This window comes from Podarcis liolepis, assembly GCF_965112155.1.
Source record: "Podarcis liolepis genome assembly, chromosome: 8".
NCBI lineage: Eukaryota > Metazoa > Chordata > Lepidosauria > Squamata > Lacertidae > Podarcis > Podarcis liolepis.
The window spans coordinates 79,080,465-79,102,681 of NC_139560.1; the positions used below are offsets into that span (position 1 = coordinate 79,080,465).

At 41.5% G+C, this 22,217-nt stretch overlaps 1 protein-coding gene across 4 annotated transcripts in view; it reads left to right on the forward strand.

The window, feature by feature from the left end:
* NFX1 (nuclear transcription factor, X-box binding 1) overlaps positions 1-15,987 on the forward strand; it is a 36,526-nt gene extending 20,539 nt beyond the window's left edge. For 2 of the 4 annotated variants that reach the window (XM_083519087.1, XM_083519089.1), the window contains exons 14-24: positions 963-1,082; positions 2,145-2,224; positions 3,429-3,659; positions 4,508-4,581; positions 5,992-6,093; positions 6,515-6,556; positions 8,141-8,239; positions 9,938-10,004; positions 10,344-10,489; positions 11,205-11,306; positions 13,296-15,987. In XM_083519087.1, the coding sequence (XP_083375213.1) occupies positions 963-1,082; positions 2,145-2,224; positions 3,429-3,659; positions 4,508-4,581; positions 5,992-6,093; positions 6,515-6,556; positions 8,141-8,239; positions 9,938-10,004; positions 10,344-10,489; positions 11,205-11,306; positions 13,296-13,368 (1,136 nt within the window). In that variant the 3' untranslated portion in view covers positions 13,369-15,987. The remainder of the gene's footprint in view (positions 1-962; positions 1,083-2,144; positions 2,225-3,428; positions 3,660-4,507; positions 4,582-5,991; positions 6,094-6,514; positions 6,557-8,140; positions 8,240-9,937; positions 10,005-10,343; positions 10,490-11,204; positions 11,307-13,295) is intronic. The other 2 variants (XR_014529598.1, XM_083519088.1) reach the window with 2 other exon arrangements.
* The last annotated feature ends 6,230 nt before the right edge of the window (positions 15,988-22,217 follow it).

Below are 22,217 nucleotides of genomic sequence, written 5' to 3' on the forward strand. Positions count from 1 at the left end.
TGTGCTGCTGGAGAGGGTTGGGAACAGGTGGCAGTATCTGCCATCCTGGGGGCTCCCATTCAGCTCACCAAAAGGATAGGACGTTGGGAAGCTACGGTTGCCAGTATTCCTGCTGTGGGTAGCTGGCGTAAGTCCCCAAAATGAAGGTTTTATTGGGGCAGAGCAGAGCCGCCAATGGATCTGCTGGGTACAAAGCAGATCCATGTCCCAGAGTTGTGCTTAATCTGAGTCTCTGCTGGGGCAGCCTTGAGCTGGGGCAGCAAAATTGTAAAAACAACCACCACCACCACCATCTTGGAGTGAGCAGCAGGATTGTTGAATGTGGCGGTGGATTTCCTACTCTTTCCCACCCTGCTGTTTGTGACCAGGGCTTTGGATTGATCTACCCCTACATTGAGCACAATGCAATACCCCTTAGTTTCAATTAAGTCCCATACCATTTTCCCCCCAGTTTGCTTTCGTGCCCACTTTTTTTTAAAAAAAAAGATAGTAGAGGTAAAGGGACCCCTGACTATTATTTCCAGTCGTGGCCGACTCTGGGGTTGCAGCGCTCATCTCACTTTATTGGCCGAGGGAGCCGGCGTAGAGCTTCCGAGTCATATGGCCATCATGACTAAGCCGCTTCTGGCGAACCAGAGCAGCGCACGGAAACGCCATTTACCTTCCCGCCAGAGTGGTACCTATTTATCTACTTGCACTTTGACGTGCTTTCGAACTGCTAGGTTGGCAGGAGCAGGGACCGAGCAACGGGAGCTCACCCCGTTATCTAAAAAATAGATAAGTGCCCGCTACCTATAGATATATCAGTTATCAGTTGGATAATAGGTCAGTTATTAGTTATCAGTTGGATAATTGGTCATGGAAGCTCTTTCATTGCATATATGAAAGTCTGTTGTGCCAGCAAAGCTGCAGCATTGGTTTATGTCTGCAACCTATTTTGTTTTTGTTTTTGTTTTTTTCAGGCTTTGAGGAATTAACGTGTTACTGTGGTGAATCAGTGATATACCCCCCAATACCTTGTGGTACTCGACCACCAGAATGTAAAAATTCATGTACTAGACCTCATGAATGTGATCATCCAGGTAAGACTTACATACAAAATGCATTTAACAACTACAACTACTACAACAACCGTGCCAAACTAAGATGATGAATCTATTAAATTTTCAAATGTATGATGTAACAGTGCAGATTCAGGTGTAGGTTTTGAACTTAAATCTTAATATTAATTTCTGAACTCCAGAACATTTCTTACTGTAGTAAAATGCAGGTGTAAAAGCCTTCAAAGCGTTTTCTTAATTCATAGAAGAATAAATAGGGCATTCACTTCAGATAAAAGTAGATTCAAATACTCTTCATGTGATCAGAGACCTGATAAAAGAGAATTTGGTAAAGTTTCCTCTGTCTTGCTAGTAGAATAACTGAGGCAGTGGTTATTTTTTCGATTAGCGTGGAACAAAATAGCTTGAAATACAAGGTTGCGTCTGTTGTTGTTATTCTGCTTGCACAGCAGATTCTACTGCACAATGGAACTTCCCCCTCCTTTTCTCTCCTCTGTTACACCATCAAAATCTGCTCCAGGGAGTTGGGAAACCCTCTTCAGAAGATTTTGGCGGCATTTGGGGAGAATACATGAACGGGAAGTCCCATTGCGTGAGTGGAATTGCACTCACATAGCATTGGATAAAACCTAGTAGGTTTGCGAGATGATCCCTCACATGGAATGAATTAATTTGATTAGCTATCAAATACCTTCCCACAATACAGTGTAGAGGGAGGACATGCTCTGGCAAAGAATAATGTCATAGTTTGCACTGTGAAGCCTATTTTTTGTGCACTAATATAGGAGTCCTCTTTTAAGCTCCGAGGAAGTCCATCTTGAGAACTGGTAAAATGATACCACATTTAAAATGAGAGCAGACCAAGTGACTTAGATGAGGCCATAATTGATGTACCAATCAGTAGAGCAACCATGTAAAAATTTGCTTGCCTGATTGCACTGAACAATAGAATGTAAAAATATTACATGCTAAAATACATGGCTTTAGAAGGACATATTTGAATTTGTTTCATTAAAGAGATTTCGTCTTGAAACATTTCCTTACGTTATTTGAAAATTGTTTTCCCTCCTTCTGTGGATGCAGTGTATCATTCCTGTCATAGTGAAGACAAGTGTCCACCGTGTACATACCTCGTTCAGAAATGGTGTATGGGAAGACATGAGGTAAGTGTGACTGTTTAGCTTCCCATTTTTAGAGATAAAGCATAGCTGTGTTTTATTTGTACATGTTAGTGGTGTTGCTCATATCTGCACACTGTACAGCTGGGTCCAGATCATGTCTTGATTTATTAAGCTAAGATTTAAATGAACCTTTTGTCTGCACACACAGCCCCTTCTCTTCTCTCTTTGCAGTACACCTGGGTCAAATACAGATGACTCCAATTGACCACAGTGTCCTATTTCATCTGAACCAGGCTTATCATAGCGTTCAGATTGAATGGGAAACCATAGTTAATTGTATATAGTTGTACCTTGGATCCCGAAGGCCCTGGAACTCTGACGTTTTGGCTCCCGAACGCCTCAAACCCGGAAGTGATTGTTCTGGTTTGCGAACTTTCTTTTGGAACCCAAATGTCCGACGGGGCTTCCGTGGCTTCCGATTGGCTGCTGCAGCTTCCTGCAGCCAACCAGAAGCTGCGATTTGGTTTCAAACGTTTTGGAAGTCAAACGGACTTCCAGAACGGATTCTGTTTGACTTCCAAGGTATGAACTGTAGATCTGTACTTCATTTGGGTGCAGTGTGAAAAGAGAAGAAAGTCTGCATGCATGGGCAAAAGGGATCATTCATATTTTGGCTTACTGAATAAAAATGTGATTGTCCAAACAGAACTTAGGTTTTTAGATGCTTTTTAAAAAAACAGGCCAAACCAGTTTGTTTCCTCAATGACAAGGCTCTTAAAATTTTGCTGATGCAGAGAACGGAGTGTGAGTTGTGTTGACCTTTTTTGTGGCTCTGAACTGACAAAGCTCTTTAAGTATTTGGCAGCCCATGCCCATTGGGGGGGGGGGGACTCTGTGAAAAATCGTATTAAAATATGTGGGCTTAGACAACCATTTTCTCACCATGAGTTGACTTTTGGATAGCCACTTTTACAGTGAAAATCTGAAGATAACTCTGCTTTATGAAGGGGTTCATCATGTGTCTCACTGCAACACAGATGCCTGATGAACTCATTCAGAAGCCTTTAATGAGCACAGGTCCCTTCATATGTCTGTGAAAAAAGTTCCTCTACAATGAGAGATGGGCCCATCCTATGCAGTTAGTATATCTGCTTTTAAATATTAAGACATTCTTAAACCTTATTTCTTACAAGGTTGTCCAGTATCCATCTCTTTGTTTCTTCTTCTTTTTTCCTTCCTGGCTTAGTTGCGGAGCAATATTCCCTGCTACCTCACTGACATCTCCTGTGGTCTTCCCTGTGATCGAATGTTAAAATGTGGAATGCACAAATGTAAAAGGATTTGCCACAAAGGGGAATGCCTCATAGATGAAGAATGCAGGCAACCGTGTACTATTCTTAGGCTTCACTGTAATCATCCATGTATGTCTCCATGCCACCCATCTTTACCATGCCCCACAACGTCTTGCAGTGCAAAGGTAGGTGACATAAAAAATAATCAGACATTAAAAAAAATCAAATCATTTAATGTCAGCTCAGTCTGCAAATATAAAAACCGCAGCCTTTCTTTTTAAAGCTGATTTTGTCAAATGGGTTTGTACAGATGTCAAGAACTTGCAAGTATTGAAGTTTCATTAGTTTGTGAATGATACCATTGTTGAGCAGGGAGGGGAGCATTCATTGGTTTGTGGTCAGTTCTTGTTTTTATTATGTGTTTTGTGTTTTTATATTGTATCTTTATGTTGTGAACCACCCTGATATCTATGGATAAAGGGCAGTATACAAATTTAATAAGTAAAATAATAAAATAAATAAGAGAGCCACTGAAATCTTTGATGTATTGCATTCACGAAGAATGTTCTGTGTGAAGCTGTCCTGAACATTCAGCTTCATTGAATGGCCATGGGTTCTAGTATTATGAAGGGGGGATTTCTCTATACAGCACTGATGCACTGTATATGTTATTATAGTAGATATAACCTTGATACTCTTCCAGTAAATCAAGCAGAGTGTTTGGCATATTATTTGGATTGCTACTGTTATAGTGTAGTGCAGCCTGTTGCCGTCCATATGTTTTAGATTACATCTACCATCAGCCTCTGGCAACACGGCCAATGATCAGGAATGTCTTGGAAGTCGTCTAAATATCTGGAGGGTACTAGGTTGGGGAAGGTTGATTGCAGTAGCTTGATTTTCACTTAGATAACAACAAATGAATCCATCGTATTTTAGGGAATCAGGGAATTCTCACCTGTGTTTTCTTCAAATCATAAAATACTTCGGAATGTTAGATTCCTGCCATATTCCTGATTTTGTGCCATTATAGGTTGAACTTCATTGTGAGTGTGGGAGGAGAAAGGAGACTATGATTTGTTCAGAAGCATCAAGCACTTTTCAAAGGTATTTACTGGCTCTGACTTCTGTAGTACAGTAGGCCTGTCCCTTACGTGAGGGTTCAGTTCCCAGGAGGGGGGTAAGGTCCACGTGTGCAAAGGCAAAATTGTGCAAAGTCGGGAACTCCTGGAATACCTCCCCCCCCCAGCAAGTTGAAGGACTGCTTATTGGGGTCTGAGAAGGTCACGGGGCAGGTGGCTGTGAGCTTCCCAGAGCTGTCCTGCAAGCTTCCCACACCCTGGTAAGCAAGGAGGCTACTTCCTTAACTGGCCTCTGGGACAGTCCCAGAGTTGTCACACCTCCTTTCCAGAGGCCAGTAAGATAGGTACCACCATGCTTACTGGGCTTTGGGAAGTCGCCATGATGGCTCTGGATGCTTTCAGAGCCCTCCTGCTCCCTTCGCAAAGCTTGGTAAGTAAGGAAAACCTGCTGGGTGCACAGGGGTGGGTTGTGTTGGGAGAAATAAATGGAGAGTGAAGAGCAATGGGGTTCCCCAGTTCTCCATTTACTTACTTACTTACTTCTTTCTACCCCACCCGCATACGGTTGCGATTGTGTAAGCAGAGTCAGCACAAGTTGCAGACTTAACGTGTGTGTGTGTGTTGCTGTTTCTGTGCAGTAATCAATCATACACAGCCATGGCTTTTCTCTAAAATTTGTATGTCCTAGAAACAGAAAATTAATTTACTCACTCGCTCTTTCATACTGAGCATTGTAACGTGTTCTCCTGCTACTAACAGGAGGTAGCAGCTCTGCAATATACGTTGCCTGTGTTTCAATTTAACAGGAAGTCTATAAATAAATAACTAGACATAAATAAACTGTCGGCAGAATTTTTTTCTTGTCAACTATTCTGAATGGGAAATTATGATAATTTTTCCTACTTTTTATATTGAATCTTTTTTGTAACTCCTATCAGAAATGTTACATTAAAAAAAAGCACCATATTAATCATGGTCTAGCTTGGGTATTTAAGACCACTGGTGTCTGAATTGAGTAAGGGATGCTGATTTAAGTTTTTCAGATAGCATGCCAGTAATAATAGACATGCAAAATTTGGGGACAGCTATGGATGTAATCACATAATATCTGCTATGTATTCTTCTTGCATCATTGGTAGGAGAGATTAGCTCATTCCATAATGGAAAAGACTTCTAAGGTCTATGTTTCACTCATTCAGGTGCATTCCATCATTGCCCTCAGCTTCATAGTTTCCCTGACACACCCACTCCTCTGTGTACCCTCTAAAGTAGCTCTGGAGGGTTGAGAGATGATGTGGAGCTGTTTTGGAGGTTACAGGGCAGGCCATTGTGTCAGCAGAAAGCTGCTGGTGCAGGTTTGGGTGCCATCCCCTGGGAATTTTCTGTTGCCTCATTTAAAGACATTTTATGTTTCATAAATATCATTCTCTTCCAGAATAGCTGCTATTTCTATAGCCTCTAAGTTAACCGATCCACACCACGGAGATTCAATAGAGATCAGCAAATTGATTACCAAAAAGGAAATGAAGCAAACCAGGTAATCAAATTATGAAACAAATACTTGAATAGACTCAAATTACTGCTGAACTGAGGAGCTTAACGACTTTTAAAATCAAATGATAGCTTACCTATCAGTTGCTGCTTTGATTTGGGGGCCAGAGATGCAGAAGTTGTCCCCTGTAATCAGTTACCATTGTTGACTGTTCACTAACTATGAGCTGTCCATAGTTTCCTGTGGAGAGTGAGGAGTGGAAGCTCAACATAGAGTTATTCCAGTTAAGCATCAAGTCCGAACACTATTGAATACTAACACCTGAAATCTTTCTATGCTATGTCCAGCTGCTGGTAAGACAAGGCAAATAGGAGCTTTTGTTTCACTGAAAAAACTATTTTTTTCTGTATGTGGGGGAGAGAGGATTTTACAAGGAAATGTAATTTTGTGTATTTTGTTTGTGTAGGCTGCAGTGTGATGATGAATGTTTGGCTCTTGAAAGAAACAGGTAGGTAATAATTTTCTAATTTAATTTAGCAAGACGGATTGTGTGCTATAGCAGTTAGAGTGTTGGCCTAAGACCTGAGAGACCAGGGGTCTAATCCCCACTGAACCACAAAGGTGACCTTGGACCACTCATAGTCTCTCCACCTTAACACAGGGTTGTTATGAGGATAAAATACGGAGAGGGGAAACATATTCGCCACCTCGGGCTCCTTGGAGGAAAGGTGGGATATAAATGTAATAAAACAATCATCTCTTTATTCTATATTGGGTGGAAGTATCGTGGAATTAAATTACGTAAGATTAGGAGGAGGTAATCTGAACAGACCGGAATTTATTTGTATTTCATTTATTTAACAAACTTTTGTTCCTTCCATTAAAAAAAAATGCTTTGTAGGGTAGCTTGCAGGTACACAAAATACGAAACATTAATAAAATCCAAAATAATGAGAAGCAAATAAAAAAGGAGAGTGATAAAGGCAATATAAAACTAGCCACATCCTCGGTTTAAAATGTTTAAAGGCCTAGAGTGGAAAAAAATTTCCTTTGACACTGAAAAAGTAACAAAATGGGGACCAGGTGAGTTTCTTGACCAGGGGCACCAGTGTCAGCACTGAGGAGAGCCTCTCCAGAGTAGCCAGTGGTACCCAGAACAGGGCCTTCAGAGAAGACCTCACTCTATGGTAGGCTGATGATGGGGCAAGTGAGTAATCTAGGACCACTCTGGTCTCAAGCTGTGTATGGCTTTGAAGGTAAGCACTAGTACTTGGAATTGTGCTTGAAATGGACTAGGAACAAGTGTGGCATCACCCATGCCTGTGGGCAACTTGGAATTCCGTTAACCTCTGGAGGTGAACTGTTGGAAAGGGTCCACCACACCTGTGGAGGGGAGCAGCCTTCCTCAGTGTAAATGGCAACAAAAAGTTACCAGACCACGATGAAGCCATAAACAGGAATTCCCTACTTGTGTAAATGAGAAGCATTTATTTGGCATAATCATGGGTCAGTAGCAATGTTAGAAACAGAGATGAAAGCTAGGAGCTAAATGGCGCCTTAAACCTAGGATATGGGCACAACAACAGAACGTCTAGGTGCGCTTTTTTATAACGAATGCAAAGCTGAAAATGAATTAACTGCAGCTGAGACATTATGTTCATTTTTCACATGGTCTAGTCCTTCCTCTGCCCACCCCCCTAATATTCTTAAGTGTACCGGATCTCTTCTTCAGTTTTCAGAGAGGAGCTGGAAATGGGGAGGCAGAAAAAAACTCCTTTCCTTCCACTCTGCAGTTTTAATCTGAAATCCTAGGCCTAGTACTGTGCCCAGAGCTCAGAAACTGCTCACGCTAATGAAATTTCCTGTCGCAAAATGCATCTAGAACAATGGGAATTTCTAACACTGGTCAGTCATGGCTTAAAAGACTCTTGAGCATCTCAAATCATGTAAAAGAAAAAAATCCCAGAGGTGAATCGTGATTCTGTAGTATAAGGACTGTATAAGAAAGGCTTGAAATCATGTGAATGTTGTGTAGTTTAATTTTTGTCAAATATTGGGGTAAAACAATTACTTTTTAATATTCATTAATTAGGCGGTTTGCTGAGGCTCTTCATATTGATGACAGTTCTGATCCTTTTAATGTCCGTGCCTCTGTACCCAAGTACAGTGATAGCTTGAAAGAGGATGCAAGGTATGTATCATTGTTACTTAGTGGTTTGTGTATTCTCCAGGGACACATTGGTAGCCCTTTGACTTCAGTGTCCAGAGGTTATAGCTGGAGAATTGTTTTAATTTTAAAATTCTTGTTGGTTTAATTTGCAAAGGTTTTATTAAATGCTCATACTGATAAGTGCCTCTTCTCCCCCATACATGATAGGGAAATTTGTTTGAATGTTTCCCTCTTTTCTTGCGAGTTCTCCAAGAAAATAATGGTGGCATAACTATGTTGTTAGTAGCATGTTTAGTACAGTTGTACATTGATTCGCGAATGCCTTGTTACTCGAAGGTTTTGGCTCCCAAACTGCAAACCCGGAAGTGAGTGTTCCGGTTTGTGAACGTTCTTTGGAACCCAAACGTCCAGTGTGACTTCTGATTGAGTGCAGAAAACTCCTGCAGCCAATCGGAAGCCACACCTTGGTTTGCGAACGTTTTCAGAAGTCGGATGGGCTTCCAGAGCGGATTCCGTTCAAAAACCAAGGTATGACTGTATATTGAACATAAACTGTGGGTGGGGGCATAATTTCATGCCTCAATGGAACACATGGGCAATGGAATTCTGAACTCTTCCCCTGCCTAGAGTTTGCCTTCTGTAGCTGATTTTTCTTTTATGCATGTTCATTTCCAGTATTTGAGCTGATTTCAGCTAGGAGGAGGACTGTGGAGAGAGGAATCATGTGGAGGAAGGTTCAGACTCTCCATTTCAAATTGATTTAAGATGTCAATGCGGTTTATGGCAGCTATGAAATTGGCAAGTGCCATATTAGGGATAATTAAATAATTAGGGACAAATTCGTGGTGGAGAAATCTCCGAATGGCTGGTGTCCACAGTGGCTTTGTTCTTCCATTGTTGGGCAGAACAATCTTTGGGTACTAGTTGCTGGGAATCACGAGGAGGGAGAGTGCTGTTGTACTCAGTCCTGCTTTGGGGGTTCCTGTAGGCATCTGCTTGGCCACTTTGAGAAGACGATGCTCAACTAGATGGACTGTTAGCCCAATCAGGCTTTTATGTTCCTAGAGAGCCAGTGTGGTGTAGTGGTTAAGAGCGGTGGACTCGTAATATGGGGAACCAGGTTCGCATCTCCACTCCTCCACATGCAGCTGCTGGGTGACCTTGGGCCAGTCACACTTCTTTGAAGTCTCTCAGCCCCACTCACCTCACAAGTGTTTGTTGTGGGGGAGGAAGGGAAAGGAGTGTTTGTTGTGGGGGAGAAAGGGAAAGGAGAATGTTAGCCACTTTGAGACTCCTCTGGGTAGTGATAAAGCGGGATATAAAATCCAAACTCTTCTACCTGGTGCTTTATTTGTGATTCTCACTGACCTCCATTTGAAGGCACAAATCTGCCCACTGGTCCAAAGAGGTTGGTGACTTCTTGGGGAAAAAGCAGTGAAACGATATGTATGATGCTTACTCCATCAGAATTTAAATGCAGTGGGAATGTTGAAGCTTGTATATACTTTTTTTTTTTAATTGACCTTTTGAAAAAGCAGAAAATGTCAATTGTGGCTTTAAAATGAGGCATAATGAAATTGGATTGCAAGTGAGAGTCTGAAACCACTCACAGTGTATCCTGTGTGATTTGTGCTGGGAAAACACTGGTGTATTTCAAATGCTATGTATGGATAGCAGCAATCCTCCTCACATTTGTCATACAATTCTTCATTATTACAGGAAAGATTTAAAGTTTGTCAGTGAAGTTGAGAAAGAAATGAAAGCCCTTGTAGAAGCAGTAAATAAGGTTAGTAACGGGGGAACCTTTTATTTCCTGTTAATTTTTTGAAGTGTACATATGTTTAAGCCATGAACAAAACTAAAATTTATTTTGTAAGATTTCTTAAACTTATGGGGCAGAGAGAAATATGTATATATGATGCACGTATGTACATAAACTTGGATGCTATAGATATTTTTATTATTGCAATTAACAGTTGTGATTCAAAGAAGTGATATTTATTGTAGATAGTTCATTCTCTAGTCTTTCAGATTAACACATAACAGAAGCTAGAAACTACATGCTTCATTCTTCTCCAACCTTCATGAAAGAAACATATAAAATAAACATCTCTCTGTAATCCAGAGCAAGCATACAAAGAAGAGCCATTGCTTCCCACCCATGAACAGAGAACACCGCAGAATCATCCATGAGCTTGCTCAGGCGTACGGCATAGAGAGTGTGAGCTATGATAACGAACCAAAGCGCAATGTTGTTATCAGTGCGGTGAAGTATGTTGTTCCATTTTCTTGTTATAAGTTGCAAAATAACCTCCTTAACAGACACTGTAATATTTGCATTTGTTCTATTTAAGCCTGTTCTGTTTTTACATTTGCACTGTGCAAACATCTCGTGCGTTCTTTGTGTGCCACGTATTTCAAAATAGCGTTTTGTGTTGTGGAGAGGAATCTGTCCTCATGAACATTTCTGTTGTTGAAAACGTTCCTCATTTATATATATATTACATATTTGACTTCTGTAATAGTTGGCATCAAGTCAGATTTTCATATAGAGCAAAAGTCAGCATAAGCACCATTAGTTAGTTAATCAGTCTTCCTCCCAACCCCCATTTTTATAGACTTGTAGACTTGTGTGTGGCCTTACTGTGGGAGCAGAGAGGAGGGACACTGTTTCTGTCCATCAGTATTAGCTTGGTAGATGGGGTTTTTTTTGTTTCTAGTTTTCTCTGTATAACACAACTACTCACTAGTATTTCCAAATAACGCAGGACGTTAAATGAAAGCATTATCCTATCCTGCTGGGGTTCTTGTGTGAAGCGAGATCTATACAAAGGACGTGCTTTCCTCCCTTGCTTTCAAAACCCATTTCTTTTTAAAATTTTGATATAGAAGTGGCTGTGAGGGAATGAGAGAAAGGGAAATCTAGTCGCAGCCATGTGGGCATCCTTTGTCAAAGCTCATTTATATTATGGCTCTCTTTCTCCAGAGGGAAATCAGTTTGCCCAACAGTTACTCTGACTTCGCTGCTTACCAAGGAAAGGCAGACGAGGCCCCCACCACCTATTCCTCATCACAAACAATCAGAAAAGTAAGTACTATTGCTTTGAAATATTGGTGCTGTATCTTTTATTAGTGTGTTTTCTGAAATAAGATACATACACTTACAAATGGGCAAGCTGGCAATGCAGCCCAGTCTGTCCTACTGCTGTAGAAGATAGAATCAGGATATAAAATGATATTAACAGATTGGAGAACTGGGCCCAAAATTAATTTCAGTAGGGACAAATGTAAGGTTCTGCACTTAGGCATGAAGAACCAGATGCACAAATATAAGATTGGGGGCACCTGGCTTACTAGCAGTACATGTGAAAAGGATCTTGGGGTCTTAGTGGAACCACAAGCTTAACATGAGTCAACAGTGTGATGCAGCAGCAACAAAAGCTAATGCTATTCTAGGCGGCATCAACAGAAGCATAGTGTCCAGATCAAGGGAAGTAATAGTACCACTCAATTCTGCCTTGGTCAGACCACACCTGGAATACTGTGTCCAATTCTGGACACCACAATTTAAGAAAGATGTTGACAAGCTGGAACGTGTGTAGAGGAGGGCAACCAAGATGACCAAGGCTCTGGTAACCAAGCCTTATGATGAACAGTTGAAGAGCTGTGTATGTTTAACCTGGAAAAGAGGAGACTGAGAGGAGATATGATAGCCATCATCAAGTATGTCAAGGGCTGCCACATGGAAGAGGGAGCAAGCTTGTTTTTTCCTGTTCTGGAGGGTAGGATTCAAAGCAATGGCTTCAAGTTACAAGAAAGGAGATTCCGACTAAACATTAGGAAGACCTTTCTAACAGTAAGAGTTGTTGGACAGGGGAGCAGTCTCCCTCGGGAGATTGTGGACTCTCCTTCCTTGGAGATTTTTTAGCAGAGGTTGGATGGCCGTCTGCCATGGATGCTTTAGCTGAGACTCCTGCATTGCAGACAGTTGAACAAGATGACGTTTGGGTGTACTTTCCAACTGTACCATTCTGTGATTCGATGAACATCTGAAGGGCCACATCTTCCTTCCCTTTGGTCTAGGGCTAAACACTGTCTCCCAAAACCTTGGAAAGACTCCCTCAGTTGATGCCCCAGTCATTTCCAGCCATAGCCACAGCACATATGTCTTATCCTGCACACGCATGTAGTTGCACAATCAGGAAGTGGACTTTGATTTTGAATCCTGTCTTTTTATCTGTAAGGCTGCTAAGTATAAGTGCATTGACTTGTATTCTTCTGATGCAATATTTGGCAGAAGAGTGTTCCAGAAGGTAGTCTCAGTATGAATCCCACTATAGTAAACATTACTGGAGAAAGCAAAATTTAGTTTCAATTAAGAACGGGGTAGGGCAGCCCACCCCACACTTAAACAGGAAGCACACACGTTCATGTTGGTTGTTTGGGAAGAGCAGGACTTAGCATTTTTTGTGCAGTCCACACACCCTCACTAGGTGTCTTAAAATGCTTAATTTAGTGGGATTACCTTCTTTCCTTTTGTCATCTTTTCGTTAGCTCACCTTGTTACCTTGTTGTAACAGTGCTTAGTCTTACTCTTCAAGTTCAGGAGATTCTCCAGGTTCCAAGCATAGTCAGGGAATGGAGGGGAAGCCCTTCCCTTTAACATACCGTATTTTTCGCTCTATAAGACGCACCAGACCACAAGATGCACCTAGTTTTTGGAGGAGGAAAACAAGAAGAAAAAAAATCTGGATCTCAGAAGCCAGAACAGCAAGAGGGATCGCTGCGCAGTGAAAGCAGCAATCCGTCTTGCTGTTCTGGCTTGTGATAGCTGCGCAGCCTGCATTCGCTCCATAAGATGCACACGCATTTCCCCTTACTTTTTAGGAGGGGAAAAGTGAGTCTTATACAGCAAAAAATATGGTAATTTGTAAAGTGACTGTGCCTGCTGACCAAGACCAAGGTGCTATTGTGTCAGTCCAGAATGGCCTGCATTACTGAGAACCCCAAAATTTGATTTTTACCTGAAAGTATCAAATATTTATTTCTCCTTCCCCCCATTCTGTTTTAATTTCAGGCACGGGAATAGCAGCACAGAGAGAGGATTCAAAGAGGAGCCTGTGATTGACTACTTTGATGTACAGGACTGAAAAGATGAATGTGAAATTTGTGCCGTTGAAAAGTGGAAGTGATGCTACCAATCATTTTTCCGTTGAAACGCTTTGTACTCGTTGTATTCAAAGTACATCCTAGAAACAGCAGATGAAAAGAAATAGCTTGTCATTCTTTAACCCTCTCTCTGTGTGTAACCAGCTTTGGGGTGGGGGGAAATGAACATAGAATGTAAGTGCAAGTTGTATGTGCGTCTCAACAGCCTGCGTCTGACGCTGCAAAACCTGTAGTGGTTCGTAAGGAGAGAAAAATGCAACAAGTTGGCATCTAAGGTAATCTGCTATAAAATATAAATGAATTATATCTCCTATGTAAGATAAACCTTTTGTCTGGGTATAAGGCACAATGAAACAATAGCCCTATGCAAGCTGTCTCCCCTCACTCATGCAAAATTGCACCCACCTTGTGTGATTGGCAGCCCTGCCCTCTGCCATCAATGAGCTGGGGAGAGCTCAGAAGCAGGAAGCTTGTTTCCTGTATGATCAGAAACACCCTGCGCGGTCGGGGCCCTAAATCATTCTGGGAGTATAAACCTATAGTGCTGGCTCTTTGTTTTAGACCTTCCCCCAACCCCAGTATGGATACAAGCTGGAAGGCAAAGACTCAGGGATGGACAACAAATGCATCTGCAACAAATCCTTAAAGGTTTTCAGCTTAAGGAGACAAGTTAGTTGAATTCGTGAAGTACGAAATTAGGGATGCTGATGTATCCAGATGAAATGTTGAAAGCCAGTTTTTCAGTCAAAGCATTAGGAGGCTTAGTCCCATAGCAATTTGAACTTTGTGCAGCCTAGAAACAGTAGGATTGGTGAGTCAGTAAGTTTATACTTTTTGTATCTAAACTTGAGTTGCCTTTGCCATAAGTCTAATGCTGGATATTTTCAGGTGGTAAGTGTATGGAGCTGGGGATTTTTTATGTCATCTGTAGGTTCCTCTTTGGGTTTTTTTTAATGGAAATGAGCTTATCAGTTATTCTTCAGTTAGGGTAGCATGTAGCCTTATGCTTTGTGTGTAGCAGTAACAAATAATTAATTTTTTTTTTGCATTTTTATCAGTGGCCAGACAGCAATTGAATATGGTTACTGTACTTGAAATGAGATATAAAGCCACCTTATTATTTCTCCTCCTCTTCCTCTTTGCAAACTGTGACCCATATATTTCCTTAACATTCTTCCTGTTTCATACCCCTTCCTTTTGTGGACAGCTTCCAAGCTACAGGAGTGCCCACATGGATGCACCTTACTAAAAATAATAGTGTGTAAGGATTTTAGATGAGGGTACTGTTTAGTCAATTTTACCTAATTTGTACCCTGCCTTTCCATTAAATATATTTAACGGCATTTTATCAGTATGCAGGGGAATCCTGAAGTGGCTTGGACTATCTGTATCTGCCTTGTGAACACGTGCAAGTATCCATTCTTGGTGCATTATGATTTAAATTAGTGGAATGGTTTGTAACAAGATAAGAGGCCAAACCCACGTCCCTAGTAGAATTTTTAAGTTCCTGTCGCACAGAGACATTGGGTTAGTGGCCCTGCAGCACAGACAAGTGATTGTTCCTTATATTACACGTTTATTATTATTATTTAAATACCAAAAAGTTGAGCACAATTGCGCCTTTCCCACGGAACCTTAAAGTAAAATGCACTTCCTTTCTGTACATGGAGTGGAGCTGTGCTTCTGGCACCCCTATCCAGTGGTTGGTTTTCCTGCATGGTAGGGATTTTGCACTTGGTAAAGGTTCTGATGCCCCCACCCCAAAGACATGCACAAAATAGGTGCTATGTTACAGCTAAAATCACATGAATGCAGAAGGGATCGATCAAGACTCAAGTGGAAGTGCAGCTCTACATTCCTCCAACCAGTACAATGTACTTCTGCTGCATCAATACACAAGAAGGATGTAGCTGAAGATTTTGAACAGAGCCCATAAGCACAGAAACGTTTATTCCTATTCATTACTTAGCTGTTTTCATTTATGTGGATAGTGGTTTTTAAGTGACTGGTTCTGCTATTGCTTGGTGAAAAAGTGCCATGTATACATTAAGGGATTAAACTGGTGTTTCTCTTCGTTGGTTTTGTAACATCTCAGCTTTTAAAAAATTGCCATTCTCATTTTATTCACTTCTCATTCCGTTTTTGCACTTTTTGGTGATCTGAGAGGGAAAAGTCTAATTGGAACAAGTTTTTCAAACTTCTCTTTTGCAATTATAAACAGGGCATTTGGATCCATACATACAAACAGTGCAGGCAGAATTTTAGGACTGAGGCTTAGTAATAATTACATATTCAAAACTGCTGAGAATACTCAGTGCTTTGTGTGCATCGATTTGTGTGTAATCTAAAGTTGTGAAAATTGCTATGGAAACCATTCCTAATGGCATTTCTCTTGATGTACTTCATGATGAATTAAGTGAATTGATTTATGTTTGGTTTTTAATAAGTTATTTGTCAAAACTTTATATATATATATATATACATACACACACACACACACACACACACAACTTGCTTGCTTTCAATTCAGTGGTGTAATAAATGACTGACTTTATAAATTTGTAATATAAAACTGTAATAAAGTTCAAATGGATCTTGTCCGTCAGTGTTCTGACACCATGCGAATGCTCCTCCAGCTTTAGATCAATATCTTCTATCACCATTTGCAGAAAACATAGCAGTAGAGGACTTTGGGCTTTCTAATTTCAGCGGTGCCCTGTGCAAGGCCAAAATTTGGCACCCTTTCCTCCACCTCTTGCCTTCCACTCCAAGTCATTTTTTGCGGCACCCTCTCAGCTCGGCACCCAGTGCAGGCAAACCGGTAACACCCCCCTAAAACTGCCTCTGATCATAGTTCAGACTGATTAGCAAAGCCTAAATTTAATGCCTCATTTGTCCTGACAGCACTTCAAATTTAGCCTTCAGGAGCTGCAGAGCCTCTGGCCACTCCAATGCAAGAGCCGTTCGGATTTTATTCATCAGGTTCCCATGTCTTGTCCGTTTCACACCTTTTTAATTAGGGAAGACTCGCCATGCTATGCCAGTTTGAACCGCCTCATCCAATAGCACAAAAAAGTCTGTGTCTTTTGCCTCTTTTAGATCCTATTTGGCCAATTTGTCCCTTTAGGTGCCATAGCATTATCACTTTACTAGTAGCTTTTCACAGTTTATATCAAACTGTTTGCTTGGCAAATATAATAATATTTATTTATACATACATACATACCCCGCCCATCTGGCTGGGTTTCCCCAGCCACTCTGGGTGGCTCCCAACCAAATATTAAAAACACAATATTTTAAATATTTACCCTTGGTTGCTGGAGACGTGGTTTCAAGCTGCCATTGGGCTTTCTGGCAAGCCATACCATTTTTGCATCATCTTAAAACATTCATTATTTAATACTATCCCGTTGATTCTCCTCTGGTATGATATTAATCTGTCCCAATAATATTTATAAAATTCTGCAGTTGTACCCATTGCAGCAATTTCTCTCATAATAATTGGTTCTTCCAGGAAGGACTAATCCTCCTTTGTTGGAGATAAACTGTTTACATGTTTCTGATAGTTAGAATTTTGCTTCATTGTTTTTTTTTATTCCCATATCTCTTTCCATAATAAGCAGCAGAGTTCTGTTTCCTAATCGTCACAACTCTCTGCATTTGTGCTGTACCTCCACCTAGTGGTCGGTATGAAAGTAGCAAAGAATCTGCACTAATTTGTTGAAATTTGGATGACAAGTGAAGTCACACATAGCTGCAACCCTGGATTCAAACAGAAATCAAACATTGCTGTGTGTCTCTTGGTTCCCAGTTTGATGCTTAGTCTCCAGCTCACATCACTGCAAGCTCTCAACTATGGCTTTGTCCTTCTAACTATCCCTGAGTTGAGGGCGGGGGGCAGCCATTTGCAATCGTGCACAGTGCCCCTTTCCTTAGATCCCTTTAATGCCCCATCAGCACAGAAAGCTGGCCTGGCTTAGATTTTAACACTTGCTGGATCCAGGGATGGAAGGATCTCACATACAGCCTACTTCACCCCCTGCAAACCATAACACTTATTTCAAATTCAAGTGATACAGACTAGCATCAGCTAGTCACCACGGCTCTTCAACACCCCCCAATAAATTTTGGGGTGGAGGTGGATTGCAAACTTTAGACAAGCACCTTAGACAGGAGGCGGGCAGGTATGGAGGACTCCCTGGTCCTGAATGGGCTAACTGTGCCCCTGAAGGACTAGGTGTGCAGCCTGGGAGTCAGTTTGGACTCAAAGCTGTCTATGGAGGCACAGGTCAATTCTGTGTCCAGGGCAGTTGTTTACCAGATCCATCTCGTATGTAGGCTGAGACCCTATCTGCCTGCGGACTGCCTCGCCAGAGTGGTGCATGCTCTGGTTATCTCCCACTTGGACTACTGCAATGCACTCTACGTGGGGCTACCTTTGAAAGTGACCTGGAAACTACAACTAATCCAGAACGCGGCAGCTAGACTGGTGACTGGGAGCGGCTGCCGAGATCACATAACACCAGTCTTGAAAGACCTACATTGGCTCCCAGTACGTTTCCAAGCACAATTCAAAGTGTTGGTGCTGACCTTTAAAGCCCTAAACGGCCTCGGTCCAGTATACCTGAAGGAGCGTCTCCACCCCCATCATTCTACCCGGACACTGAGGTCCAGCGCCGAGGGCCTTCTGGCGGTTCCCTCACTGCGAGAAGTAAAGCTACAGGGAACCAGGCAGAGGGCCTTCTCGGTAGTGGCGCCCTCCCTGTGGAATGCCCTCCCACCAGATGTCAAAGAGAAGAACAACTACCAGACTCTTAGACATCTGAAAGCAGCCCTGTTTATAATAATAATAATAATAATAATAATAATAATAATAATAATTCTCATGTAGTTGTAATCCACTCTGGGCGGCTTCCATTGAAACAAAAAAACACTAAAATATCATACATTAAAAACTTCCCTGAACAAGGCTGCCTTAAGATGTCTTCTGAATGTCAGGTAGTTGTTTATCGTTTTGACATCTGATGGGAGGGCATTCCACAGGGCGGGCGCCAGTACCGAAAAGGTTTAGGGAAGCTTTTAATGTTTGATGTATTACGGTATTTTAATTTTTCTTGGAAGCCACCCAGAGTGGGCGGGGTATAAAATATTATTATTATTATTATTATTATTATTATTATTATTATTATTATTATTATTTTATATGTGCAGAGTTCTTTGTGAAAAGAGGATGCAAGGATGCCAGGATAAACAGCCAAACAAAATTTGAAGCTTTCATTTGCAAACCAAATGTTACAAAAAGGTTCTCTCCCTCATGAAAAAAATAACTCTGGGAATGAGGAATAGAAATTGGAGTGAAGGAATTAGCCGACCTAGGCTGACTAAACCTTAATTCATATACGCAAAGGATGGGGTATACTCTGTCACACAAACACAATACCAAGGAACCGGGCTATGGATCTTATAAAAAGCAACAATAGGAAGAAGGCGAGGCCTCGGAGAAGGGGGGGCCTTTCTGAATTTGCACCGTTTCAGTCTTCTCATGTAGTTGTAATCCTTTTTGTGAGCTGATCCTCTTGGCCCTGTCAGGTGAACGGATAGGTTTCCTTGTACTTTGCTCCTTCAGGGCACAAGAATACAGTGGTACCTCGGGTTACAGACGCTTCAGGTTACAGACTCCACTAACCCAGAAATAGTGCCTCGGGTTAAGAACTTTGCTTCAGGATGAGAACAGAAATCGTGTTCTGGCAGTGCTGCGGCAGCAGGAGGCCCCATTAGCGAAAGTGGTGCTTCAGGTTAAGAACAGTTTCAGGTTAAGAACGGACCTCCGGAACGAATTAAGTATGTAAGCAGAGGTACCACTGTACCCAGAGCAAGCAAGGACCATTTGGCCAGCTCAGAAATACTCGGCTAACTCAGCCCCAAAGGTCCGTGAAGCGGACAGCAGACGCTAGTCCCTCAGAAACTCCGCCAGAGTGCTGCAATCTCTCTCTGATTTGGCTACCAAGCAGGATGGAGCAGCACTTCGGGGTGGAGAATAAAAGGAGCCGTTTCTGAGGGAGAGTGATATGATTTGAGGGGGGAGATTGGGGTGAACACTGAGTTTGGCTGAGGGAGAACCGGTTCTGATTTGGGTTGGACATCCGTGCTGAGGAGACTACTGATAAGCAAGAGGAACGAGCCTTGCAGCTTAGATAGAAAGTTGAGTGTCTGGGGAAGGTATACAGACAGGAGTTAAATGGAGGGTGTGCCAGAAAAGTTGGTTTTTTCTTTTTCCCTGCCAGCAAATGGTTAGCGGACAGCAGCTTATAATCGGCTGGGGTTCCAGCAGGAGGGGTAGTTGAAAAGGAGAGGATTTAGAGAGACAATTCATAGTTTTGGGAGTACGTTGGGATTGAGGTTGGGAGAATAGATTGGGAGATAGGAAGCAAGAGGAGAGAGAGTTGGTTCTGGGTAGAAACATCCACTCTGAGGAATATATCAAAAGCTAGAGAAAGGAGACTCTGAACTTAGTGTGAAGGACAGTGTGTGGTGTCCTGCAAGAGTAATTAGGCTAGGAATTAACTGGGAGGCTGAGGCTGAGCCAGGAGAAATAGAAGCTGTGAGGATACAGTCTACTTAGGACTCATTCCAGCCAGGAGGGGAGAGATTATTCTACAAAAAGAGAAGATCCCTTGGGTCTGTTACTTGGAGTACCTCAGGAGTAGGGTTGTCTAACAGACAGGAAGTACCACCTTGTTTAAGAACGAAAGTATTAAGCGGTAACAGCTGCGCAACAACTGAGGAAACACATAATCTGAAGTAGTAGTAGTAGTAGTAGTAGTAATAATAATAATAATAATAATAATAATAATAATAATAATAATAATAATAAATTTTATTTATATCCCGCACTCCCCAGCCAAAGCTGGGCTCAGAGCGGCTAACAACAGTAAAATGATAAAACATTCTAAAATCATTTCATTATAAAATTAATTCCAATCAAATTAATGGCAACCATTTGAGCTAGAAGTTCTGTGAGGATTGCCATGGTATCCTGTGTTTTACCCACTTGTGTCATAAACTTCCTTTGTTAAATAAAATCTTTATTGTTTATTTGAACAAATCCTGCCCGAGACTCCAAATTATTAAGTTTTCCCTGACACAAGTCCGCCCACAAGACAATATGAGGTAGTTTGTGGGAATTCGTGTTCTGTGAGGTGGGTGCACTATATTTAAGTGAGGGCGGGCCCAACAGCGCCAGGGGGGAAAGTGCTGTTGCGCCATCTTAGTGGGCTGAGTCTGAGGAGAGGTAGAACCTGTGGGAATCCAGGCTACCTGGGTCACATTCCTGTCAGGAGGGGAGAGTTCTTCTAGGTAAAGGAGACTCCTATGCCAGTAACAAGGGGTGAGGCGATCCTCTGGGTCTGTTATACTCCTCCGATTACCTCAGGGGTGGGTTTGCTAAGAGAGTGGGTAACTTGACAAAAAGTACTCCTCACTTGTGAACAGTATTAAGCTGTGAAGGAAGCTGTGCCGTGTCAAAAGACGTCCACTGTAATAACGAAGTAAACGAACGAGAGTGAAGCAGCCGAAATGGAGTCAAGCATTTCACCACCTATTCTAGAAACCCCTCTGTTCTCGATCCCAATTAATAAACTGTGTTAAAACCTGAATCACCTGCCCAAACTAAGCGTAAGGACATAGAAAGGAATAACAGAAACTGAAGAGTAACAACTAATTTTGAGTAAAGGGAGTTAAAAAGAGAAGCTGTGCCTGTACTACCGTGTTTAAGCCTGAGACATCCTTGTATTTAGTTTAAGTAATTTAGTTCTACCTGAAAGAATATGTCTCCTGATACAACTTTGTTTCACCAACTTCTTCTTCTTCTTTTTTTGTAAATAAAACTTCCCTTGTTGGATTAGCTCATGGCTGAATCGCGGATTCCCTCACACAACACACAGACACACACCCGCCACCAGATAGCCTGAGGTAAATTGTAGACATTCATTTAATTGGTGTACCATGAGGTGGCAGTTAGGAGAGAGAGTCTGCTACAGTCTGCTACAGATTAGAAAGATGAAAGGAAACAGTGCCAGATTTTCCAAAATTATGAGTATTGCCAGAGGCAAAACAGGAAAGGGACTATCTCTTATTCTACCAAGTTTCCAGAATGCATCTTTCCTAGTTATACAAAAGGCTCCAAATATGGTTTCAAAAAGTTCCAAAGAAGTGTAACTAGGGAAGTTTATTCATCAGCCTCACCTCACAATATTTGTAGTGCTGAGGTTTTTGTGCAAACTTCCTTAACCACAGCTAAGGATGAGCAAAGCTATCAATTTCTGCATTTCATTTTTATAGCTTTAAATTCTGTATGTCACATTTCTGCATCATATATATATATAGACTGCAGCATAACAGTACTGAATAACAAAAGAAAAAATAATATGTTTATTTGCATATATCTCCATTCATTTGCATATCTCCCATTTTTTAAAGAAGATTTCATGAAAACTCATCAGCATTTGATCTTTTATCCTAATAAACATATTTTGTATGCAATTTTGTCTAAGATATATTTATTCAAACAAGTTCCCCTAATATAATGCGCCTTTTCACTTATACAGTGGTACCTCGGGTTACAGACACTTCAGGTTAGACGCTTCAGGTTACAGACTCCGCTAACCCAGAAATAGTACCTTGGGTTAAGAACTTTGCTTCAGGATGAGAACATAAATAATGCTTTGGCGGCGCGGCAGCCCCATTAGCTAAAGTGGTACCTCAGGTTAAGAACAGTTTCAGGTTAAGAACGGACCTCCAGAACGAATTAAGTTCTTAACCTGAGGTACTA